The sequence below is a fragment of the Sitodiplosis mosellana genome, unplaced genomic scaffold, assembly GCF_009176505.1.
Source record: "Sitodiplosis mosellana isolate CC-2019 unplaced genomic scaffold, AAFC_SMos_1.0 Smas_scaffold_6170, whole genome shotgun sequence".
NCBI lineage: Eukaryota > Metazoa > Arthropoda > Insecta > Diptera > Cecidomyiidae > Sitodiplosis > Sitodiplosis mosellana.
Genome location: NW_022601411.1, coordinates 2,653,260 through 2,680,714, shown reverse-complemented (window position 1 = coordinate 2,680,714; position 27,455 = coordinate 2,653,260). Strand labels below are relative to the sequence as shown.

The 27,455-nt window shown below is 36.6% G+C and overlaps 1 protein-coding gene across 2 annotated transcripts in view; it reads right to left on the bottom strand.

Annotated features, from left to right (window-relative positions):
* Window positions 1–532: 532 nt before the first annotated feature.
* LOC129576095 (myb-like protein Q) overlaps window positions 533–27,455 on the bottom strand; it is a 66,208-nt gene continuing 39,285 nt past the window's right edge. For both annotated transcript variants that reach the window (XM_055460623.1, XM_055460624.1), the window contains 2 exons: window positions 9,191–9,315; window positions 533–7,949 (listed from right to left, as the gene is read on the bottom strand). In XM_055460623.1, coding sequence (XP_055316598.1) covers window positions 6,426–7,949; window positions 9,191–9,315 — 1,649 coding nt within the window. In that variant the 3' untranslated portion in view covers window positions 533–6,425. The remainder of the gene's footprint in view (window positions 7,950–9,190; window positions 9,316–27,455) is intronic.

Genomic DNA, 27,455 nt, shown 5'->3' with positions numbered 1-27,455 from the left:
TTGATTCAAACCCTTTTGAAATTCTCATGTTTTGACCATGATTCAATCCTTTCGAAATCGCAGCGGATGGAATTCCTATCAGAAGACGATGCAGGATAAAGTGCAATTAAAATACGAAATTGAGGATGAAATTGCTTACAATTTTCCCTTCATATCCATATAAAGAAGACATTTGTTGTCTTGTTATTATGCATAAGAGCATTACCATTTGTATTACTTACCTCAATAAAGAATAAACTGTACTTTGATCAAGTTTCGATTACTATTCAGCACAAAAATTGTATTACGATCACTATTTCAGTAGCAAACTTCACCTGATTTGATCAAGAAGATGTGACTCAATTTTGAAGCCAATTTCGCTTGTCACTTGCGAATCTTGAAAAGTATTGATTGCCATTCCAAAAAATTACCTAACGATTCATATTGCATTCAAATTGTTGACGCTTCAAATGATATCGCAATTTGAACATGCAATGAAATGAAATGAAAATGCTTTTCTTTGTTCTTTTTGTGTGTGTGTGTGTGTGTTTAATTGTATATAGTATTTTTTTTCTCTACGTACTTTATGTTTATTTAATAATAAGTGGTTGATTTTTTGCTTGTTGCCTTAACTCCTAAATTAACATTCTTTAGACTTAAGTTATTTGTCTTGCCTTGCTGTTGATTATTATTAGTGACACTCAATGGATAAACAATATACATATTCTTATTAGATGCGTTTTTAGTCTGTTCTTTTCATTTATCATTAATATTATTATTTATGTTGTCTTGTGATTACTGGTCGCCTTGTAAAGTTCGAATAGAAAATTGTGGTGACTGGTTGGAGTTTCCAAAAAGGAAAAAAGCAACGCCATAATTGACCATACAGCCGTTAATGGATTTTATCTGCATGATATATTTATTCCGATGTCCAATGATTCCCTTGAATAACATGATTAACATTTCTGTGATGAATTCACTATATTCTTGTTTTGGTTACTATATCTTTCCATTGTATACGGTCAATTTTTGTCTCATTTGTCTTTTCTTTCTCAGAAATAGATACGCCTGAGCATTTACCTACATTTACATACATAGAAACTCACTCCAAATAATCTAATTAAACATTTTTTCGGTTTGGTACAATAATTGTTTGTGTGTGTTACTCACCAGTTTGATCAAAAATGGTATTTTTTTTCCATAAAACTGGCCCAAGCATCGATCTTTTTTAGCATTCGCCCGGTCTTTGATCAAACTCACCAAATCCACACCGATTTATTTTTTTTCTACAATACACACATAACTATTACAAAGCTATTTAATTAAGTTTGAGTACATAATTTTAAAATGAAATAAATTAATACTCTTCGAACTAAATCGTTCCTTTTTTTTATATTCAAATCCAGAGTTTTGGCAGAGCTGACATAAGTAAAATGTTATTAATGGAATTTGAAAATTAAGTGTTTCCTGCACATTTTCTTCCTTCTAAATGAATTTAAGATTTTCGCATTTTGATTTTTATTCAATTTTTTTTCTTTCAAATGAATCAGAAATTTTGTTGTCTTTGAATCTCTTCTTAGGCTCTTGCAGATGATCTGAACCAATGTTTTGAAGACCAAATCTGAGTAAAGATAATGAAGAATGATATGAAGAGTAAAGGAATGCAATTGGTACCGATTAATCAGCCTTTCTGATCATGAAAGTAGTGAACAATACAGCGCCACCTGGAGACTAAGTGCAATGTGTCATACTTCAACGTTCGAACTAACACAGACTCGTACTTGTTATAGCAAACTATATGCATGATTCTCTATTTCTCCAACCAGTCTCCAGGTGCCGCTTCATTTTTTCTTGCTTGACGTTTCCTATCTGTTTGTACAGACGATCAGAGAGGCTGCGATCAAAAATAAAAAGATCTGATATGAGCACATGCATGAAAAAATGCAAATTTAAAATTAGCTGGCAGTAGAGAATTGGCCATTGATAGTCAAAAACTGTAGAAGCTGATCAAATAGAAAACATGTTGATAACCAAGAGAAGAAATGATTTTTGTTCTTTGGAACGTCTTCTTTTATTTTAACGATGTCCACAATAAAATTTTGTTTGAACTGTTGTTTGATTTGAGAGCAAAATGAACGCTTAGCCATTACAAGTATGTATAGGATTTTTTGCAGCAATGAGCTTAAGTTATCTGTATTCTCTAACATTTCGAAAGAGAGAAGCATGAACTTAACAATTCCCAGGAAGGATGTCGTGTGCAAAACAAATGACTGACTAACTGTAACTGAAATTAACTAATAAGCAACTTTTGTTAACTGAGTAGATGATTTGTATGAAAAATAGTCGGTTACGATTAAATTGTAGCCAATCGCTTAATTTAGGATGTCACCTTGCGTTTTCAGTTAACTGTTTTCGTTGTTTTTGTATTGGATAATTTAAGCCAGTCGACTATATCCCAATATAAATGATTTGTTGCTCAGTCAAAATGTTTCCAAACGAGACATCTTCAAAATAGAGATATCAATCAAAGAGAATTATACGACAAAAAGTGTTTAGAAGAGTCAGAAGCTAGTGTCTGGAATGTGCCAGCTTCTAAATCCTTTTTTGAAATGTTCGGCTTCGTCAAATTGATCACTCAAATTTCGTGGATCACATCCGCACGGCATGCATCCATGCCCATTTCCCACCAATCATGTTGATTTTTTTTTCTATACTCCTAATCATTTCGGTTGCTAATCAGCAGGTCAATCAACTCGAATCGCATTTCGTTAAATGAGAAAAGGGCAAAGAGGCAATTGGTAAGAAACAAAAAAGAAAATAGAACGGAAAAAATTCTGCGAAATATCGATATATTTTATTCAATGTTATTATGATTTGTGCTCTCAACTTTTTGCTTAACATACGTTTTTTATTTCATTTTCTCCATTTTTTTTTCCATTATTATTATTAGTACTTCATTTATGGATTACAGCTACGTTGAACTAGGTATATTGTTTTACAAATATGTTTTTTGTTGCTGTTTTACATCTATTCTATGCTCATGTTTTTTTCTTCTTTTCCATTTCCTTTACGTTTTCATTTCGTTTCGTTCGGTTTATTATTATTAGGTTGTTGTTTTTTTGTCTTAAACTTTCAAAGCGTGTGTTTTCTTCGTTTAGTTTTTAATTTGCTTGACTAAAACGTTTGTGTATGTTTCTTGTTTTTCTCGCTCATAATTTTGTGAGGGCAGCTCTCTGAATCGAGTCGCATGCTTGGCCGTTCTTTCGTATTTTTTTTTTCGTGTTAAATTCTGTTTCTCAGTTTTTTCTTTCCTTTTTCTATGCGTCTCAATTCAGTGCGAAAAAAATTAGTTTTATAAAAAACAGTATTGGCTCAAAAGTTCCTATTCATAAATATGGCACAATGATTTTTTCCCTCTTTTGTCTTCTCTTTTATTTGTTTTTTTTGTTGTTGTTTAAACGGTGTTGGTCGGCGGCTGATTCAGAATGAAAAAAAAAAACAGTGAAAGTGTTCATTAAGTGATGAATGCATGAAGAAAAAAGCATTTGTTTTTGTTTCGTTAAATAGGAAGAATCAAACTGAGCTAAACATTGATTATTACAACAGAAAAAAAAACAAGAAATATTTTTTGAGAATCCATCTGCATATTACATAGTAATAATATGATATTATGTGACGAAAGACGAAGTGAAAAACAGTCAGTCATTTTCGATTGAAAAAAAAAATTCATTCAAAAAATACCATCGAAGTATTCGAGTCAAATTTGATTGTTAAACGATGAATCGTTGATTTTGTTCAGCGATTTTTCTTTTTTTTTTTTTTCAAAACGGGAAAAATTGTCATTTATTGTGTATTCAGTTCTTTCAATTAGAGAGAAATAGAAAACAATAATGATTTCACAGCAAATTATATAAAGTGCTGTGTGTGTGTATGTGTATGTTGATAAACTGCTTTCGAAACGTGGTTCGCGCGAACATATCTGCTATTTTGTGTTTTTCATTATTGAGTTTCAATCGCGTAAAACGTATGTAAAACCATACTTTTCGTCGTCGCCGTCTTCTTTTTCTTCTTCTTTTTTACTGTATTTTTCTCTGCTTGTTGTGTTTTTATTTATATTTTTCTATTAAGTACAAAAGGAACCTGATTCTCCTTTTATCGACTGATACAATAGTTAATTCATTATTTCTAAAGGATGTTGTTAAGAAACTATATTCTTCATGGTCCACGCAAATCTCTAGTGTGTTTGTGTGTTGTGCTCTATTTCAGCTGCAAAATTGCTCTAGTTTCTTGGTTTTGTTTCGGTTTTTGTTTGTTTCGTGAAATAAAAAAAAAATTCATTATCAAAATATTCGCCTTTCGTGAGATTCGGTGCATTCAACGATTGAATAATGAATACCCAACAAAGTAGACAGTTAAAATGGATTTTCGAATTAAATGAAATTAAGATTCACATTTCGCTCAAATACGCAATAGCAATTGATAGTCAAGAACAGGCAAATGTGCTCAACTCATGAGTTTTCACCTTTTTTCTTTTTGTGTTCATTTCCGAAAAAGTGACAAATTACTTTTAAAAAAAAATATGACTTTTTGCAAAGAACAAAATTATTTAATCGAAAATCCTTTTAAATCATACTTCGTTATTGATATCGAAACGTTCATGAGTTGAAAGATGTTCAGTTAATATGGATTGTGAATATGAATGACGAAAAAGAAAATATGATGAAGCTTGAATGCGCTTTTATAAATTCTAATACTGTGTACCACTCACATCCTATCTAGAGCTCTGAGGCGGTGAAAATGAGGAATTTCTTCAAACAAAATGTAACCAAGATGATTCATCCGTTTGTGCTCAATTTTCTTGCTAAGAATTTTGGTTTTCCTGATCAATTGTTTTTTTTTGTCTTTCAATTTCAAATTGATTTTTGACCAGAATCAATTTATATCATCGAAATTGAAGCAATCGAAGGGGTTATGGGATCGGTATACGAAAATGAATGGAGAGATGGTGAATAGCAGGTGCCATAGTGTTTTCTGGTACAACAATATTTGGTTTTGAAATCGCGCGTTGTGATGTAAGTCCATTGCGAATCAATGGCAGATTTTAGGAGGAGGCTCGGTGCAATGGTTATACAAAGGGAGGCTCATTGGAAGGTATTGATGTGACAACAGACCAGGTGATCTGCACGCGAATGATAAGAGTCTATTCAATTGAAATTCTAATTCTTCAACTTTATTTGGGTAGAAAGATTCGCGATTTATAGTTTTGGACAATTGTTGGATCTAAATTGCCTCTTGATTCACCTATTAGATGAATCACCTATTGTGTCTCTCCTTTTCGCCTTTCCTTCCATTTGATCACCTCCCAGCATGGCCAAAATGCGATTCCAACCAACGTGACAGCCCAACTATTTCAGACACTGTTTATTCATTTTTTTAGTTTTCTCATTTATTGAAACAACAGAATGGGTAACGAATGTAAATCTTTGGTGTAAATATATGCTAAAAAGAATTGTACTGCAAATCGATGTCGTTTTTGTTTTTCTTTTATATAATGGCGTTTGGATCGTGTCTGTGTTTGTGTGTTGTAAAAAAGAATATTCGAAACATTGAATATTCTTGCATACAATGGTCAAATTTTCGAGCAGAAATTGTTATCGAAAAAAAAAAAATTTATACACATATTTTTTGTTATTTGTTTTAATTATCTCTTTGAATCGGTGCAAAAAGTAATTAAAATTGAAATACTGTTCGCGATGCACATCGATGATGCATACAATTTCAATCATTTGTTCAAAAAAATAAGTATTTAGTTCGTTTTTTTTTTTTTTTAGAGACAAACGAAAGAACAACAACAAAAAACGCAGTCGAAATACATTTGTGGTAAAATAAATAAAAAAAAAATATTGTTGAAATCGAAATTATTAAAAATCTTAAGCGCAAAAAAATAAAATGTTTACATACACTGGAAATATATTGAAATGGACATTGTCATATTTTATGTAGTAACTAATAAATAAAGAGTGAGTGAGCAGTACTACCTAAAAACTAGACTAACCAGCGAGAGAGTGTAACTAGGTGTGTGTGTGTGTGTTTTTTTTTGTGTGTGTTATTTTCTTTTTCTCTTTTAATTTTACAGCGAAAAAAAGAACGATTTATATAAGTTAAACTTAGATGGACATTGATTTCGAACGAGCTTTTCTCTTATCATCAGTTTTGTTTGCTTTTCGTTTAAGTTTTCTTTACGGTCAAAATAAAAAGGTTCTTTGCAAAAAATGCAAATGTTTTTGTTTTGTCTTCTTTATTTTTTTTTTTATTTTTTTTGGTGGGATTGAGCCGAAAACGAAGCGAGCATCGATCGAAAAAGAGACAAAAACCACAAAAAGACGAGAGGAAGGAGCGTATTAATCGCCTCGGATTTTCTGCTCAGTTTAACTGAATGTGGAGGATTAAACGATATCCTCCTCTTGTGGTCGATTGTGATGTTGTTGCTGGTGGTGGTGAATGCGTTTGGTCTTTTTGGTCGATGCCATTTTATCGAGATAATGTGGCAATGTTAGTGACTGTTGGTCAATTGTTTTCGGCGGTTGATGGTCACCATGATGATGACGATGCCGATGATGCAGATATGGATCGTTCAATTTCGGTGGTGTGCCACCCACCAGCGAATGCTTATCGAGATGTGATTTCTTTTTGGTACGAAAGTCCTTTTTGTGCGGCACATCCAAAGCGCTTGGCTTGGCTGCTGATGACGCCGCCATAGTTAGACGTTGTCGATCGTTGGCAACTGCCGCGGCCGTTTCGTTTGGCACCACCAAATCCACATTCTTTTGCAAATAATGAAAACTATGACTGTTGTGAGGACTACGGTGATTAATATGACTACGACGAACACTGTCAATATTATCGTGAAATGAGACCACTTTTCGTTCGTTTCGATTTCGCTGCTCTTGTTCTTGCTCTTGCTCAAAGATGTCCGGCTTGTGTTGTTGCTGCGGATGCTGTTGCTGTTGCTGTTGCTGTCGCTGCTGTTCACTTTGATCACTTTGAAAGTTGTGAAAATTTTTGACTGTGGACGACGATGATGATTGCTGTTGCGATTGAACATGAAATGGTAATTGATGTTTTGTTTGCGGTTTTGTTTGCGAATGACGATGTCGAAGATGATGTTTATGGCTTAAATTTATTTGCGTCTTATTCTTATTAGTTCTATTCACGCTACTAATAATACTAGAGTTGCTTATGCGTTCGCTGATGCTACTTCTGTTCCCGTATCTATCACTAATATTGTATCCATTAGAATTACTTGAAGCCAAACCATCAGATGTGGTCACGCTTGTATTACTACTCGATATATCTCTAAAGCTACTACGGTTGCTGCTGTTATTGTTGTTGTTGTTGATGTTCTTACTGTTAGTGCGCGGCGTCAGAGTGCTCAAATTACTGCTGGCCACTCTGTTATTGTTAATTAAGTTTCTATTAGTTGCATTTCTATTGTTATTGTTATAACTTTGAAGTTTTGGTATTGATGGCGTTTTCCGTGCTGATTTGTGATGACTTTGATGCGGCTGCTTCTTGTGCTGCTGCTGCTGTTGCTGATGTTGGTGGTGCTGTTTATGCCGCTGCTGTGGCTGCTGTTGCCGATGTAGGTGATGATTTTGATGATGACGATGCTGTGTTTCACCCGTCGACATACCATTCAATGAGGTGTGTGCTACCTTTGGTTTGGCGAATGCTGTTGAACTGACGGTGGCCGTCGTTTCCGCCGCCGCCGCTTTTGACGCTTTCAATTGTTTCGGTGTTATTTTGGTAAAACTGTAGCAATTCTCATTATGTATAGTACGATTACGAAATGCCATTTGACGACCAGTTGCCGTGAATCCGATGTGTTTAGTGTCATCGGTTACCGATTTGAAGCGATGATAACCTTCTTCCATGTGTTCGGAAAAATAGCAGTATTCGTGAAGCTTTTTCTGCGATTGAAAAACCGAGAAAGAAACAAGAAGAGAGAGAAGAAAAAAAACAAATAAAAATGAGGAAAAAAACAAGAATAAACCAATAGATTGCATGCGAATAAGATTACTTCATCGTTATTGTATCAATTTAGGAAAACAAAACGAAAAAAAAAATTGTTGCCTCTTCAAGTTCTTCACCATTGTGTGTGAGATCGATTTTTTTTAAAACAAAAGGAAACGATAGAGAAAATTTCGAAATGTAACAATTTCAAATAATGTCTCGTTGTTCTCGGATGAGTTGTGTGTGTGTGTGCGCGCTGCTCTCAATGTCTGTGTCAGTGTCTCATTTTAGGTAGAGAGATAGTTGCTATTTGTGCACTATTTGATGGGTAAACAGCATGAATTCCAAGAAAAATCTATTTTATCTATGCCTTTGCACACCCTCACATAAACTGACGCTAGAATAGAGATAACAACATTTGTGTGTATGTGTGTTTGTGTGTGTGTGTGTGCGAGCAAGGGAAGAGAGTCAAAAGCAGGTTTCAATGTGCACGTGAAATAGAAATTGTCGTTACACAAAAATCAATTGCATACATTTGCGTAAGTTTGTTGCGACACTTTGCAAAAGTTGTGTGTTTATCTCCCTTCCGAATTGTTGCGTCGTTGTCATTGTTGCCTGGAACAAATAGCTATTCGCACAACTATTCGAGAAACAATGCACGAACGGTGTGCGAACAGAGAAGCCCGAGTAGAATCCTGGGCGATATTCTCTACCATGATTCGAAACATGGATGTTGTTGATGTTGTACACGCAAGGTATAACACGCAAATGAATGCGAGAGAAGAAACGTGGAAAATGAAGTTATTTCATAGTTTTCATGGCGGGATGTCTTTGTCTTGTTTTTTTTTTGTTCTCGATTGCTTGCTGTTGCTTTGTTTTATCATGATAGTTTTATCTAGTTAGTTGATGCTTTTTAAAACAACGAAATTTAACAAAGTTTTTAACTAACTATGGATTTTTTTTCTCACAAAAAAACACACACATTCAAAGAGATTTTATTTTTAGATAATTGTGCAATTTCGCAAAAGTGAAGCATTTCATTTTCGACGAAAATCAAGCGCTTCGGAGGTGACATAAAAGACAATTAACTGGATAGCACACACACACACACAACTTGAAAGATATCGTCTTATTATTACACTTGAAAAAGGAACAGATAAAATAAAAGTAGCACCGATCAATTTCGTTTGGTACTCACCGACGGAACAAGACGCCATCTTTTGTTGAAGCATAAATACATCTTGACTTCTTCGATGAAGAGGGTTAGTTTTAGCGGAGCAAAAATTATACCTTTCGATATTTGATCCGATATCGAAATTGTTTCTGCAAAAGAAAAAAAAAAAGAGACGAACGATTAGAAATTGAAAATAAATGAATTGAATGCAATTGAAAGAGGAAGAGAAACTAAAAATAGAAGTTGAAACTGAACGGTATCGACAAAACTAAACTGAATTCAGACCATAAATTGAAATGAAAATGTTGAAATGTGTAAAAAATGTGCAAATCAAACGGTATTGATAATCGCGCGCGATTGACTTGTGGAAATAGTGATGAAATCGTTCAAAAGCTACGAAACGTAATGTTATTTTTTACACATTTTCTATTTCTCATTCATAATTCAATTGCTCAAGAAGTGTGTTGAAATGAGACACTTTTTTTTCGAATTCATCATGTCAAAGAAAAATCACAACATTGAAATCATAACCCAAAAGTAGTTCGAACCCATTTTATTATATAGATTTTGATGCGAAAGTTATCCAAAACGAAGGAAGAAAAAAAAGCGCAAAACGAAAATCGTGTACAAGTCAATTGAATAAATGAGTGTTTGGTTTGGTTGGCGGATGATGTTAGCACAATCTTTTAAGATAAACAAACACATTCCTGCATAAATCTTGTTACTTTTTTTCCTCCGTCGTCTTCTTCTTTTTTGTTTGATTTAGCACTGTGCGGTAGATTACATTTGTTGTTCTTCGAATCGAGCGCGCACAAAAGCACAGAGCATGCATCGAAGTTGATTTGAATAAATCACCGAGATGAATTCTTCGGCTTTTTGTTTTTATTATTTTTTGTTCGTTGTTTAGAAAAGAATTTCGAGTGCGAAAGGTGTAATAATTCGTAAAACGTAAATGTGATTAATGAAGCGACGTGATATTTTTTTTCGGCTGTTGTTGTTGTTGTTGTTGTTGTTGCTTTTGAAGATCCGCATCAGATGTGATGCGCCTGAGATATGATTTTGTTTTAACATCAATCAAATTGTGGCATTGTACGCATCACCATTAATTTGTGAGTTTTGATTCGGTGACAAAAAGAATCATTTGATTTAAAAGAATTACTTCATCGAAATATGATAGACCATTAAAATGTAACCGAAGAAACGAAACAGTAGACGGGGAAAAAGATTCGGTTTTTGCTGCTCTTCGACAGAAGAAGAGAAACTATGTGGTGAGAATAGAAACGTGAAAGGGAATTCTCGTTGAATTATTAATTTGGTTTTATGTATTTTTGGTGTACAAGTGCTAATTAATAATAAATAATAAGAAGAAGAGCCAACTTGCATACGGGGAAAAAGCAGCGACTCGTCAAAAATATACCAAATTCACACTTATCACACACATACATAATATAAATGAGCATCGATAAACGTACATCAACAATGCCGAATTTAGACAGTGTTTTTTTTTCGTCTATTTCGTTTGTTATTGTTTAAATTTTGTGCTATACACGTAATTTTTTCAAACAGGAACAACCACCGTAGAGACAAACAACAGACAAAAAAAAAATGGAAGAGTTTGCTGTTGTTTCAAATCTTCTATTAATCAATAAACAAACTTGAAGTAAAAAAAAAAGTGTACTTTTTCGTTGGTTCGTTGAAACGATGTTCCCATTTGAGGTCGTCAAAAGCAGCGCTTGTTCAGTGAACAGTGATTCAAATTCACGGACCAAAATGAGTTCAGGGCAGTTATCGAGCATGTCATCGAAGCGGCGCTGTTGTTTTTCAACGTTCGTTCTAGTTTTTGAGATCTTGATGATTTTTTTCCAGCTCATTTCTACCGACGACCACGAGCAAGGTTAGAATCTCTTAACTGCCAATTACAATGTACGCACATGCAATTTATTGGTTTTGATCGTGTTTTCAATGTTGCGTTTAGAATTGTATTCGACAACACCAGAGCATTTTAACATTTATTTTCAGCCAAGGGAGTCATAGAGCAAGAGAGCGCGAGTGAGAGTGGGAGAGCGAAAATCAGGAATAGCAAGCAAGAGCCAAGAATAAGCTATTTCAGACCATTTGAATTGGTATGATTCGTTTTTGGTTCGCATGTTACGTTGGTCTTTTTTTTTCGCGCCGTCAAATTAAAGTGAAATGAAAAACAAGTAATTTATGGACTTATGCGGCCATATATATATATATAGCTGCAACGAATTCTTTTTTTCTTCCGTGCCAGTGTGATTTTCATTCTTCTGCGCGAACGTGTGTTCGCGATGGAGGTGAACAAGTGTGAGAAGGTCTGCAAGGAAAAATTTGTGGCCACTTGAAAATGTTTTGTGTGCGAGAGCCGCCGTCGCGAACACACATTTCCACCGATTGGCTCCGTCTGTTTCGCGGTGAGTTACGATACAAGATTCTAGATACGTGGATAGAGGTCATATCAGAAGAACGCGCGGCCCAAACGATAGAGAAAAATGCAGAAAAAACAGCATTTTTTTTCTGATGCACTGGAAACAGTTCACCCAAAGCTTCATGCTTTGCGAGAAATAAAAAAAAGTCCGTGTTTCGATCGGTTTTTGCGTATTTCTTTCTGTGTTAATTGTTTCACTTGACTACACCAGGTTTGTGAACAAAAGAAACGGTTCAGAGAGGAGAAACAACAACACACACACACACACACACACAGCAAATACCATGGAAATAGGAAAGTCGAAACGATGAAAGAAATATTGTCCGTATGTACAGTATGTTTGGTACACGTTAGACATTTCACAATAATTCATGTGAAAATATTACGAGAATGCAGAACGGGGCAAAAAAATAACAACAACAACGACGACGACGACGACGACGACGACGACGGACCAAAAATTTGCGTAGGTTGTTTTTATGCCATCACTGTAAACGATCTGCAATCATCATTCCACTTCTTATGGCATTATGAGTGTTAAATAAACTTAAAAACGCATTTATGAACAGCTAACAAAGTGTGAATATAATTTATTATGTGAACAGTCTCAGGTTCTTCTGGAATCGTTCTCTCTCTCTCCCTCTCTCTTCGTGTCTGTCTCCCTTGCTCTTACTCTCTCGCCCTGTCTTGCTCTTGTTCCCAATTGTGTGTGTGGTACTCTTCCCTCTCTTTCGCATCTCATCTCGTTTATTTCTTTTGTTCTCTCGAATTTATTTCGTTTGGTTGCTCCGTGTGTAAATGTTTGTGTATCGTAACATTTTCTCAATTTTCCTGTGCTGCCACCGCCGCCGCCGCCGCCGACACCACACGTTTATTTTCAAAATCGATCGCAATCGGTCGTCTTCTATTTACAACCAGGCATATCTTATGATTAGTCTTAGTTGGGGCTTTTTTTTCCGCGCTCTCTCGCTTTGTTGACTATCGTTGTTCGTTAGAAGCAGAAAAAATTCAACGCGACGAAGTTGAAAGAAAACATAATTCACATGATCCGCAGAGCTTACGCGAAAGAGAGTAAATTTATCGCAAATAACGAAAAAAAAAAAACAACAGAACGATTGCATGAATCCAACAAGCTGTTCGGTGTTTTTTTTTTCTTCGCAGAAGTGCAAAGAAGTTGGCGAAAAAAAAAGCAGTAACAACAACACAACAACGTCTTTGCTAATCGCGGTGTATCAATTACAAAGGAGCCGTTTTGTTCAACTCCGATTATATTGCAATAAATCAAAACTGGATTCATTATCGTGGTCAATGCAAAAAGGCATCACACACATACACATATATAGAAAATGAGAAACTCACAACGAACCCAGATTGGGTTGGATTCATTCTCGAAATTGGTTGTCTTCGTAACGACGGCGACGAAAAGCGAGAAAAAACAACATTTTCAGAGGCATCGCAGCCAAATGGATTCAAACACAATTTTTTATCTCGACGAAAGAGCAATTCGAATGGCCAAAGTCAAATGAGTTTCGACCCACAAATCGAACGCATTCATTGGCAAAACTGAGTGTGCTTCTGCATATGTTTTATTTCTCTCTTCTGGTATGCGGCACAGAGAAACCCAAAGTTCTTTCTCTTTTTCGCTGCTGTTGATTTATACACAACGAATATGCATATTTTCCTCCCATATTTAATGTTTTATTGCAGAAGAGGGAAAAAAAAAATCATCGACGAAAAAACACACACACAAACTGCAAAACAAAAAATGTAAAACGGAAAAAAATCTACGCCGATTGACTTGGGCTAGTTGGCACACAGAGAGACTGGTTTCGTTGTCGTCGTAGTTGTTGTCGTTGTTTTCGGCATGTGTTTTATGTGTGCCCCGTTCCGTGTACATATCAATGCACACGATGTCGAACCAATAATGGCATAAGAGCAAGTATAAGTCAGCAAATATTGAATCGAAATTTGTACGTACGGACGACGAGCGTCAACGACTACGACGACGACAACAACAACGGCGATGGGGCCATAAAGTGTTTTCCAATGAAAGGTTTCATCAATAAGCTTTTTGAGTACTATTGAGTTTGTTTATTGTTTTATGACGTCGACATTTTATACCTCTTTTTTACCTTCCTCTTCTTTTTCTTTTTTTCCATGTTTATAATTTTTTCTGTGTTCTTGTTACGTTCGACGGGCAATCAGAGAGAGAGAGAGAGAGAGAGAGAGAGAGAGAGAAGTAGAAAAAAAGTGATTGCCATTTGTGTAATTGGGCGGCGTTTCTCTTGAGGTCTTGTCATAACCGCCGATTAAATTGAAATACACACTACTATTTGCGATTGACACGCAAGTGCAATGGAATGATTCTCTCTCTCTCTCTCGGCATTTGATCCGCATGACAAATTCATTGGAATGTGCGAATTGCGTATACATTGTATGGCATACACACCATCGTCATTGCAAACATTGTAAAAGAAATAAAGACATGACAGATGAATGTACCACAGCGAATGCGGGATTCCCGAGCTGCCAAGGAGAGTAAGACACACACTCACATACAGCTAGAGATCTGAGCCTTTGGAAGGTAGAGTCTTGTCTTTAGGAGTCGTGTGTTGGAAACAGCGACCCGACAAAAAAACAAAACTCTGCCTTGGGAAAAATGTGCGAAATTTTTTTCGATGACATCTCAATCGATCTCGGTTGTCTCTTCGGTTTTGATATTCTGTGCTGGACAGAAAAAAGTGTAGCATGAGCAAGTGAGCGTGCGATCGTGCACGCATCTGCAGACGGCTTGATACACCGACAGTCAAACCGATTATGTCAATATATGTGGTCTGATACTGGGAGGCAGTGGTCATCACAAACGCCGGTGTGTTTGGCCTATTTACGTTTTTCAAACTTCGCACTCGGTGCGATATTTTTGTCTTCTGTCACTTCTTGTTTCTGATTGTGGTTGCTGTTGCTGTGTTTTTTTTTTGTCATGTTATGTGTGTTGTTTGGCTGTTTCCCTATTCGTCGTAAAGTGTTGTTTGTTTAATGCCACATAGTAAGTGAGTGGTAATATCATAGTGCATGTTATTACCGTCAGGCCGCCAGCAAATGGCATGAAAGAGTTGAATGTGTGTGTGTGTGTGTGTGTGTGCAGAGCTCGTTCGCTGGCGAAAGAAAACAAAAAAACAACAACAACATCAACCAAATCAACTGCAGTGTGTAATCCAAACGTGATATGCACGCCATATGCATAGGAGCAAAACCGATACCTACACACATATTTCATTGGCGCCGATTATACATGCACTTATCAAGTTCCAAGTGTTTCTCTCTCGGTGTGTGTCCCTCTCGCTCTTGATCTCACCTTCTGTCGCTCTGCTTCAGGTTCCTTTCACGATTCCGAGGTGCACAAACGATTTGAAATGGTTTTTTTTTCTGTGTTTGCGAATAGAGAGAGAGAGAGAGACAGAGAGAAACTATTTGCACAGCACTCTTTTGTCTCTCGGTGTGTCTACTATGACTGTGATTTGCTTGCAGCCGTTTTGCTTAATTTGAAATTGATATCCACTTCATTTGCCAAAGCGCCGATCAATCTATATAAAGTGTATAACTCTCGAAGCAAATTTACGCGCGCAGCGGTGATGATCTAAATACGATGAAAATTTATGTCGCCGAACGCGTTTAGCCAATTTCGAATGGCACACAACAAGTCAAAACCAATAAAACACAGAGAATTATGTGGTGTTTTACACATTTGCATTGCATCGAAACTCGGTCGCGGCGATTTGAAGCTCGAAAGTCTTAGTGTCTTTCAACACTCAACTCTCCGATTAAAAATCTTCTCTGACTAACTGTTGGCAGCAGTGGAAAAAGAACCACGCAAGAAGTGGAAAATGATAAAATTAAATGCAATCGAGTTTTATTTGACGTATTTGCTAATAAAACTAATTCACATTCACTTCCAAATTGATCAACCAGTGCCTGTGCGCGAGCGCGCGCATTGGGAAAACCCCCTACCCAGTGTGATTTAATCGCACAGGCCACAAATAATAACACACACCGTTTTTGTGCACGTGCGAATATGCAACTTTCGACAATGAAATATGAAATACTCAATCGCAGACAAATGAATGTCTGAATTTGTACCACAGTTTGAAATGAATGTTTTCAGGCCATTGCACCTTTCGGCTGGCTTGCTGCTGTTTTTGATGTTGTTCAGTACAATTGAATCGATTTGTTGCGATTTTCTTCTCATCATCAGCATTTAAATTCACGAAATAGGGTCGCACAGCGTAAGGGTGATTGGCAGGTGCGTGCTGCGATTCAAACCAAATGAAGTATCATTCTGTGGTTGTATGGCTGAATGTTGGCACGCTCATGAGACATATTTTTCATTCAATGAGATCCTGCATTCAGAGAATGACATTTTCTTCGTTGTATTTTTGTTATTTTGTTAGCAAGTTATTTTCATCCTAGCAAATTTCAAACCTAATTTCAAACTCTTTTTTCGTCGTTGATTTACTTTTCCTACTCTTTTATGCTCTATATTTTACTTTCCAAAGAGTAAATCCTTTATCAACTCTCCTTCTCTCCTCTCTACACTGCAACCACTTCTTCTCTGTTCATAAGTTCAAAACTCGCTCTTTATTCCGATGTAAACAATGAGTGCGCTGAGCTTTGGTGATCTGTTTAGCAAGTTAATTCAAAATCGTATACCATAAAGCGTTTCAATAAAAATGCGCAACTTTTTCGTCAGATGATAAAGTTCAAGGAGACCTAGAAGAAGATCAAGAGCAACAAATCCGAGAAAGAAATAACTGTAGAAAGATAATTTTGTTTTGTTCGTTCAGAGTCAATATGAGACGAAGAAGAAAAATGAATAATATTAATACAAAGAGTAAATACAAAAAGTGATGTGTAATTTCAAGTTTTATTCCATTATAGAAAATGTGCCGGTAGGAAGCCGGTATACGATATGCACAATTTGTAACACGATGTGAACAAGTACAAAACATCCGAAGTGAGTGTACACAAAGTAAGCACACGATATAACAAGAATTTGTTGAATCAAAGTCGAAAGAGAGGAGATGAAGAAAAAGAAAAAGAAGAAGAAGGCAACGAAGATGACGATGAAAAAAACGCATTCCATTTTGAGTGTATGTGAATGAAATGAACAATCAAGGTTAGGTTAATATTGTGCTTTTTAGTTGGCTGAGGAATTTATTTTATTTTATTTAATAAATGTTTAACAACAACAACAACAACAACAACCAAACACAGCACATCGCTTTTATGAAGCTCTTTTGATAGTGACCTTAACTTCAATAAACCGGCAAATTTGTGACCCAGAACACTGACGACTAGATTCGCTTAAATATAAATGATGGGCGATTTGTTGGTAATCGCTCGGATTTGGTGTAACTCAACATCACAAGAAAATTCATACAGTTTCATGATGACAATTTCAACGCAGAAGAGAATTGGTCGACGTTTGTAAACGGATCGAATTGGACGATTTGGATAATAAATTGGACTTTGCCCAGCGCTATTCTGTTTGAAGTTTATTTTCTAGCGATTTATTTTCGAAACTGCTAGCGAAATATTTACTCAATTTTTAGAATGTTGAAAAGAATGCCGAACAAACGAATGATAGCGAAAAAAAAACGAAAAATGAAGATAATCATCGATGCAATAAAGTGTTTGTTATCACCCAATCGATCATTTAAGAATTTGAAGAAGAAGAAGAAGAAGCAGCCGCAGAAATAGCGATTATTATCTAACATATGATCATTATTCTATTTTCGTGTGTCCGTTGGTGGAATGCACGGATAAAAGTTATTTTTGACATGTGACAGTAAGTACCCATTAAAAATGAGCAAATGGCAGTAAATTTGAACTGCTGAGCAAATATGTGAAGAATGTCCACATTTTTTCGTATTGTCCGTGTCGTTTCACATTTTTTCGATGTGATATGGCGCACACGGAATTCGATCAAATGATTTAGATGCTAAAAAATATTCGTCGTATTTTTGTCTTGATCTTCTATGGTATCATATGTCTCGGATTCATCTTCAAAGTATTTAACAAACAGAAGAATGAATAGAGACGGAGAAGTGTCGTTTCGTTGTTGGAATGTTATTGGTGCTCGGTTGCAAAAGTGTCAAACAAAGCAGAACCACACAGGGTAAACATCTTTCGTACACTGTTCAATTGCAATTTAAAGCGCGCCATACACAAATACACGCTGCACACAAAAAATGAAGTGCATGTTTTTTTTATAGTTTCAGGAAATGTGCAATAAATGCGGTTTTTGAGGTGGTTCCGTCATAACATTGCACAATTTACTGGTGCAGGCATCAACACAGCCGCCGCCGCCGCCACCGCTGCACCCAAACCAAACTCTTTATCGGAAATGAGGGAAAACAACAAAGCAGCAAAGACGTGAAGAGCAAAACAAAAGTGAAGCCCATAAACAAATTGGAAAAATCTTGGCATTGAGTCTCAAATAAATTTGTTTAAAAAAAAAAACGTTTGCAACGAGCAAAAAATCCAACTCAATTTTGTTGGTTGTTTCGTTCAAATGCGATTCTTTGGCTGCAAATCTAGGTTGGCTGTGCAATATTATGCAGACAATTCATAGGTTTCTTTTGTTATTCGCATTTTGTTGTTCTTGTTTTTCTTATATTTGCACCGAGCGCATACTCAATTTGTTCCATTCCTGACACCTAAAGTGTTTCGATCGTAAAGTGTTTCACATTTTTCTGGTTTTCTGGAGAGAAAAAAAAAACAACAACAACGACGACAACGACACACACACACACAACAGTTTCGAAATAGTGTGAAAATTTGTGTTAAAATTGAGATGTGATTTTGGACTGTGAGGCTTGGCTCGACTTTACAGAGTGAGATGAACGCATGCACACCACACCGGCTGCTTACTTGATAGATCGCGCCAGAATTCCAATCTTCTGTTTGCACAGTGTGACCACAAAATAACACCGCTCATTTTGGATTATTTGCATTTTGTGTGCACATTAGATTCATAAGATGATTTTTCCTCGTTTCCCCCTTCGCCAGCAGCACCAGCACCAACTTACACTCCAAAAACTTGACTCGCTTGCTCACTCGCTCTTGATCTCCCTCTCTTGCGGTTTCATTCACGTGTGTGTGTGTGCGTGTGTGCACATTTTCTTCCTCGTCGTCGTCGATGTTTTTTTTTCTCTCGCTCTTCGCTGAGCATATAATTTTTAAGTGATGCTTTTGTTCGGTTTGATTATTTGTTAGACGTGCTCTGAACATACATTCATCTGAATATTTGATTACTTTTCTCAGGTATGTCGTTATATTTCTTTTGTCGTCGTCGTCGTCGGTGTGTTTTTTTCTCTTCTATTTGCCATTCAAATATATTGGATGATCGGAATGTATTATTTCTTTGGTGAGTCTAAAAGTTGAATCGTGTGTTTTTACCCGTTTAGTTGTCATCGTTTTTTTCGGCTTTGTCGCTTTTCACTCTACTCAAGCGAGCTATTAATTTGATATAAACCATCCATTTTCACTCGGCATTATTTGTGTGAGTCGGTGTTATCGGTAAGCGAGGAGTGTGAGCGCGGACGCGCGCTCTCCAATACGGTTGCACTGTTCGAAATTGAACGTACCTTTGTCTACGTCGGCCTGTGTTTTCTGTTGGCTTCTTTACGTGTCGTTCATTCAGGGTCTAAGCGGTATTGATTAGCTATGGTTAAGCACTTTGTTCAAGTCGAATCAAATAAATGACAGCGCGACAAACATACGCATACATGCACCGAATGAACCAGAAAACCGAGCAGCACACACACACAGCATTCGAAGGAAGATCATAAAATGATAGAGAGAGAGAGAGAGAGAGAGAGAGAGACGATTGTGGCGAAAAATACAACAAACCAACAGCAACAACACAAAAACCACGTAAAACCACCGAAACACAAAATCCAATGTTAATATGATACACTCAGTACTCAAGTTGCCATTATGTGCACTCGCATATTTTTCAAGCGCGATTTCGTTCCTTCACTCATTGCTCTCTATTCACATTTGCATTTTTGCTCCTTCTTCTTCTTTTTCTCCTTTTGCCATTTGCCATCTCTTTTGCTCGTTTGCGCCGGTGATATGAATAATAATAATAAAATGACAAAAGAAAAATCCGAAATAAAACCACCGTCTGGTGTGTTTGAAGCAACAAAAGTCGAGAGAGTGAGAAAGAGCGAGAAAAAAAGGGTAAAAAACAAAACAAAAAGGAAAACAAAACACAGCGCGATTATGTTGGAGCTTGGTGTGTGTGAATATGGAAGGCAGCCAAAGAAGAATAAAACAAAAATTCTGTGTGTTTTTTCTGCAAATTTCTTTCTCTCATATTTCTCGTGTGGTATCGTCGCGCTTAAAGTGCAGATATTTGTATGTTTACGTATTTGCACATTTATGTCGACGCAAATCCAATATTGTGTTGAGCTCTCGATGCGATATTCTCTTCGGTTTTTTCTTTGCTATGATACGTATGGAAGCAAAAGCGAAAGAAAAATCGCTTTGTTTTGTGTCGCTTAGAAAAATACACACATTTCGTAACGTCCACGACGTGAAAATCGTCTCTCTCTCACTCTCTCACCATTCCTCAAGTTCAATAAATTTCCAACCGCACACAATGTGTCGTCGCAAGACGAATAACACTGAATCAGCACTAAAACTGAGTGCGGTTTTTTTCTTGCCATTCATACCCCAGCATTACGAGCAAAACTATATATATGTAAAATGTATTAAATGAAAATCGATCATATTTCCAATTCGCTATTTATAAAGCACCCGGTCGCCAATGAAATATATATACGGCGAAACTGAGTAAAGGAGCATATCGCGTGCATATTTATGTGTATTCGGGAAAGATCGATGCACTTAATTCGACAGAAAGACGACGACAATGTGGAAAAGGCAGAATTGCTGACAAAAATCTACGACAGGTGTCGATTAATTCGGAAGTTTCATAGTAGTAAACAAAGCATGTGCCACGGGACGACGGTTCAAACCCGATAAAATCATACATGTATGGAATAATGCCATGTTCGCTTCTTCGCTTTTTTTTTTTTATCTTTCATGCCCTTTTTCAGTTCGGTTGATTTATGTCGTTATGGATTTTAATAATTTCGTATTAAAAATTCTATTCGCTGTCGATTTCGGTCCGACATTTTGAATAAATATTTTAACAAAAAATTTATTTATATTCAATATTAAATAATACTTTCTCTAAAAGTATCTCATAACTTTATCTTCAAATCGACGAAAGAGAGAGAGAGAGAGACAGAAAAAAAGAATTGAGCTATAACTCTCCGCATATTTGATTATTATTTCTAATTCATTTCCTATATTTGCTTGTCTGGAAGAAAAAAAGAACTATCTACCGAAAAAAGACTGTTTTTTTTTTCTCTATCGAATGGTCTTCAAATTTTTTCCGAAAATGTCTTCAAATTTTTCTAATATCCATTTGGATTGAATGCGGTTAACGATCGCGATATCGGGCGACGACGACAACCTTGATAAATTGTCATCGTAGACAGAAATATTTCAACCGAAAATTATTTCAAACTTTCTACAGTTTACCAATTCCATTCTTGAATCGACCAAAAACCGAGGAAAAATGGAATTTCAAACGTTGATCGCGACGTCATTTGGATTGTGTTTCATCTGTTCATATTTTGAATTGACATTTTTGTGTCTTGTTACGCAATCTATCGATGATACGATCGAAATGAGATCGACGACTCGAAATAAGTGGTTGTGTTGTGTGCTTTTCTCTCTCTCTCTCTCTGGTTTCATCACTATGTCCGTTGGTGCTGTCACACCCCCATTAATTAATCGATACGTCGAATCAATTGAGTGTATCAGCTGTCGGTTGACGGTTCGACTGTTTTTGGTAGCATTTAATCTCCGATTACGATTTGTATGTTTATGTCAATTAGACGTGGTGAACTGCCATGCATCGACCGACGCATATCTTCAAAAGCATTTAATTTTTAATTGAATCTATCAAGTTGAAGGCAGACAAAATCAGTTCATTCATTTTTGTTTCATCGGTTGTTGTTGTGTGTGTGTTGCGGAGATAAAAATGAATCGTCGTGTTATTTTGTCGGTCTTGTTCATTGTTCAACCCTTTTTTGTTTCCTTCGTCGGAGCACGATTAATGCTCCTTCTGCTGCAGCCCAATTATCGATGTGATAACACTCAATGAAAACATGCGGCAAGTAGAAACCGGGTGATAGAGTATACAAAGCACATAGCTCGCGCTGCAATCGGAAGTGTTTTAATGAAAAGAAACATGGATTCGTTTAATGTCCGATAAAAAGAGAGAGAGAGAGAAAAAGGCGATCGATTATTTTGTTCTCAGGCCACTCGACCGTTTCAAAATTTCTCTCTGGTATTAAAATTCGAAAAGAAAAAACTCTTTTTCTTGAATGACATTCACTTCAAACGATTCGATTCTTTGCCCGTAAAACGTAAGTGCACCGCTAACACAAGTGTAGGCTTAATCAAACAAATGGGGCAATAAACGATAAAATCGACGACTTTGGCCAAAACCCGAACAAATAGGCAACCAACCAAGTCAAGGAAAAAAAAAAACCGAAAGAGAACGAAAAACCGAAAATCAACAATAAGAAGAAAAAAAAATCTCCGAAATACATTTTTGTCGAGCATCGAACACGTTTTTTTTTTCGATCTTCTTCCCGATTTACCGCTTTATTTATACTCGTTGTTGTCGTTAGTACGACAAGAAGAGAAAAAACAGCGCGTCGGAGAAATTCTTTCACATCTACCAAAAGCATTACGAAAGAGGAGTTATTCACGTGTGCATACCTTTTGATTCAAGACATACACACGAAATTCTTTGTCACATTCTCTAGGTTCACACAGCCGGCGCTAGCGATCCACTCGAAATTATTCACAAAACCAATTAAATATTTGCTCTAGTGAGTGGAAGTGGTTGTGTTCGCGAACAAATGTCATTCACGAGTGGATTTTCATGCGAAGGATTTTTACAAATTCATAACATTCCCTTTTGTTGTTTGCTTGAGCTGAAGGAGGAGTTATTGAATTTGTTCAATTGAGTGAGGGTGAAAAGAGTGAACGATAATCACAGATGTTTGACTACATTTAACTGAATCATTTCCGTGTGCATCTTTGGCAGTAGTTTTTAATCGATTCTTAACTACTCCATGTGATACCTGTTTTTCAATGTATCTCTCTCCTTTTTTTTTGACTCGGTTGCATTCCTGTCGATCTATGTGCTGTTGTTGTTGTTGTCTTTAAACCTTTTTGTTGTTTTGTTTGCTAAACACATATCTCTCGCCCGCCCGATTACTATCTCTCTTTCTCCTTGCATTGCCTTGATGTGTGCACCAAAATAAACCACACACACGCATTCTTCATGGGCGCTCTCTTTTCCATTCTTCACTCACCTTCAACATCATTATAAACGATTTTCAGTAAATGGCAGGCAATCATCAACAATCACGTTTTTTTTTCTGCATGCGTTCACTCCCGTCGTCGTCGTCGTCGTTGTTGTTGATGATGAATGAATGACCCGAGATTATCTGTGCGTGTAATTGATCGAAAAGAATCACTTAAGGCATGTCAAAGTGTTTGGTTTCAGTGTGAGATATAATCAGTGGAATATATAAACCGAACGAATGAATATCTGGGCACCCAAATCGATTATACGGTCGCTTTCATGACGGGAAAAAAAAATGTTTTATGAAAAAAAAATGTCGAGAGCAAAAGAGAGAATAACATAAACAAACAATCAATTGTTGGCGTGTGTTCGCAAAAATTTTATTTTGACCGTTTAAACACTCATACGAATGATTAATATTCTTCATCGTGTGATGGAAATTATTAATAAACGGCATCGCTTCGAATGTGCGTGGTGAGTGCGCCGACTTTTTCCACAGAATTTCAATTGGGCCTGGTTGAATTTCACCTTTTTCGGCGTCTCTGTTTATGACAAAGTGCTCTCTCGCTCGCTCTCAGACTTGACCGATTGTGAAATGGCACTTTTAACCCATATTTGACGGCTCAACACAATGCCATTCTACCTAAAATCGTTCGTTCGTTCATTTCTTTGTTACTTTTATTGGTTTGACAGAGAACTTGAGAAAAGAATTCACATCTCAAGCATATGTTACGACCGTCGATGGATGCTCCCTCAATAATCTCGAGAGTTTGGAATCATTCTTCACTTGATAGCATCGTTCAAGTTGATACTAAACCCAATCGCTTCATGATGCTAACAGTGTTAGCCCAACACACATTTCTCTCGATTTCCTGTCGCAAAACCCGTTTGCAAGATACATGTTTAGAATACTAAAAAAAGAGCTAAAAGATTACGAAGCCAAAAACGATATCATAACATGGCCCCATTCATATCGCATCATAGCCAATATCTCGTGTTCGATATGAATCTAAGCCCAACAATCACATCCATTCGAAACGCTCCCGAATTAAAATCCAAAATCCCCCTTCTGCAGAGTGCATAAATCAGTGATAATTTTGGCATATGTTTCACCTTCAAATGGCATATTTATGGCCATAACGCAATGGATTCAACTTTAAATCGTTCAAGTTTTCGTGTGTTATTATATCGTACCCAATTTTTTTTTTGCTCTACAAAGTTTAAATCTAGTCTATGATGGCACAAATTTTTAGGTTTTTATTGTGAATAAATTTGGAGCAGCAGACGATGGGCGCATGTTCTGATTTTTGAATTGGGCACGATTCTTGATAAGTCCGGTTGCGAGGCCAATACCAATTTTCCCAATAAAAAATCATTGATTTGGGCATTTGTCCATTCTCTCTCTCTCTCTATCTCTCTCTTACTTGTTTCTTTCTCTCGCTGTGTTTCTGGAATATCCGCTTTATTTTTGCTTTTTCATTTTTTCTTCATATCCATTCAATTTGCGCAGGATGCGTAACTTTGAAGATGCTGAAAGTTGTTCTGCTGATGTGGGCTGCTTAAAAATATGAATCGCATTTGTCTACATATTTTTTCTTCTCCTTTCATACAAACGCTTTGAAAAGCGTTGAAATGGCTACATGCATTACTGTCTAATTGTTGAGCATTACACATTTCGTTTGTCAGCTTTGGCCATTGTTGAGAGGCACTCAATGAGAGTTGAGCCAGCATTCTACAACTTTCTTTTCCATTGTTCCGCCGATGTTCATTGTCATAGGGGACAAATTTTGCTGGCCGAAACAAAAAACTAGCCTGCAAAATCATTGCATTGAAATCACCCAGCTCATGTGGCACACAATTTATTGGGCGTCTTAAATACGTGTATCTCTCTCTCTCTCGGTAAAAAGCTGAAGTCGAGCGTTTTGACTCAGGAAAATACAGAGTCGAAATCTGGTTTAAAAAAAAAACCATTTGACATCTGACTAAACTGGAATTAAAACGAAATTACTTTACACCTTTGACTGGCGAGAGAGACAGAGCAGCAAACAAATAAGAAGAAAGATGCGGTTTCTGTGGACAACAAACGAGTGAACTTGAAAAGATGACCGACAAAACAACTGAATCTGAAGAACAACACGAAGAAAAACGAGCAGTTTTTTGACCGAGAACAATACGCCAATAAAAAGAAAGTCCATTTGAAAATGATATTTGACAATTGTAACAAACCAAGGAGAGACAAAAAAAAAATAAGCACAACACACAACAATTGATTTCCGCTTTGACCCATTCTCCAATGCTCATTATTCTCAATGAAATTTCTCTTCCCTAAAATTTCTCTACACAAAATCAAAGCATTTCTTTTGGTTTTTGTCATTGAAATGCGCCGTATTTGTTCCGCCTTCAATTTTCAGTGAAATTTTGTTCCGGTACGTCTCTCTATATGTGTATGATTTGCAAACACCTTCGAAAAACTGTCAATACAATCAATTGTGACAAATGTTACACGATTTTCATTTCTCTTCACTTTCTTCGCATGCTGCATTTTGGTGCGTGTGTCTGTTGTGGTTGTGATTTAATGTGAATCAATAACAATATGTGACCATGCTCTTTTGTTGATTATTTCGTTTCATTTTTGTGTTGCTATTGTTGCTGTGCATTCAATGAGTGTAGAATTTGTATGTCTATTGTGTGCCCGATCAAAACGATCGATAAAGGATATCATGATGATTCCGTTAATATTTCGTACCGCCAACAACATCACCGTTTCATTTGAAATGGCCATTTAAGGATGAGAATGTGAGTGATAGAGCGAGAGTGTGATAGAGAGAGACACACCGAGAGAGTGAATGCGGTTCCTTCGATGGGCGCCCGCATGTGGTTTTAACGTGACAACGTCCACTAATTCAAAAATCCACACAAACAATTCTTTCAACTTCGACTGCTGAATGCGCTTACAGTCCCTCATTTCACTCGTTCCCTTCGGTTTTCAATAAAAAAAAAAGCCAAATTTTTCACCAAATGATATTATTATGGTGATTGGTTCCACGAAATCATTTCGAAACATGTGGTTTCAAACAGAAATAACTCCATATAATTCAAATCGAAATGGCTTCTCTTTCTTTTTCATCAAATCGATTATGATTAGGCGCATTTTTGAGAGCGATATTGATGTTTTGTTTCGATCAATCGTACCAAATGTTCTATTCGCCGTAGCAATAACATAAAGCATTCCAAAGGCGCATTCAACGATAAACATAAAGAAATGATTTAATTGTGCGATTTATTGGAGAAAATTACAAGCAGCTTCGGGCGGCGTCCAATATTTCGAAAAACTAAGAAATAAATTTAATTTATATTACTCTCTTTAGTCTCTAGACTCAGAAATGAGTTCTTTTCTTCAAGTCGAAATAAGTGTAATTTCGATGCACCAAAACCCATGGCTAAATTGCTTCTCATCCTTCAGTTAGACTCAATCGAACGTGAGTTAAACATCACATTCCACAACGCGGTTCTGCGTTGTGTTTCAAGCGAAAACTTTCTCGAAATCGATACATATCGAAGTGACCACAAATCAAATCAAATCACATTGCCCGTAAGTTCTTCTGACCACTGCTGCGTGGCCGTAGCGTTTGCATGTTTGTTCTAGCCATCCTTCTAAATGGAGTGTACTCTACTGCAGTAATAAATACCGCCGTATTCATAGCATTCCATGCCTTATTTATGCCTTTGCAAAAAGCGACGTCGACGGCAGCAGCACACAAAATATGTCATTTCAAATTATTTTTCAAGTGAGACTTTGGATGGTTGGTTGTTTGTGTGGTGTGCGTCATGGGGCCCCGGAACTTAAAGCACACAAAATTAAATCAATCGGTATTAAATAATACCAGCAGCTCAGTGAAACGGAATACAATAAACCTTTAATTTGCGTATAACCATTCGGTGTGGTGTGATGAGAAGAATTCTGGATCAATCTGGCGTTCGGTTTCGCACACAAGCACACACACATACACGCACACATACCGCACAATGCAATTACCGTAGAGAATTATTATCGCTTGCGTTCGCCTCACACAAACCAACATCGATGATGAAAGAGCACAACGAAAAGTAAAAAGAATTAAATCAACAAATACCGTCCGTCTGCATTATTTACACGTATTATTATTATAACTATTATTTTGTTGTTGTTGTTGTTGTTCTGGACAGCGGGACTTTTTTTTCCTCTCTCCTAGCCGCTGTTTTAGTGCGACCAGCACACGGGCTTCAGTGAGAAACAAAAATACCATTTAAATGGTAAAAGAGCCAACCGAGAGGAAGAAACTGAGAAACTGACACAGAGAGAGAGAGAGAGAGAGAGAGAGAGAGAGAGAGAGAGAGAGAGA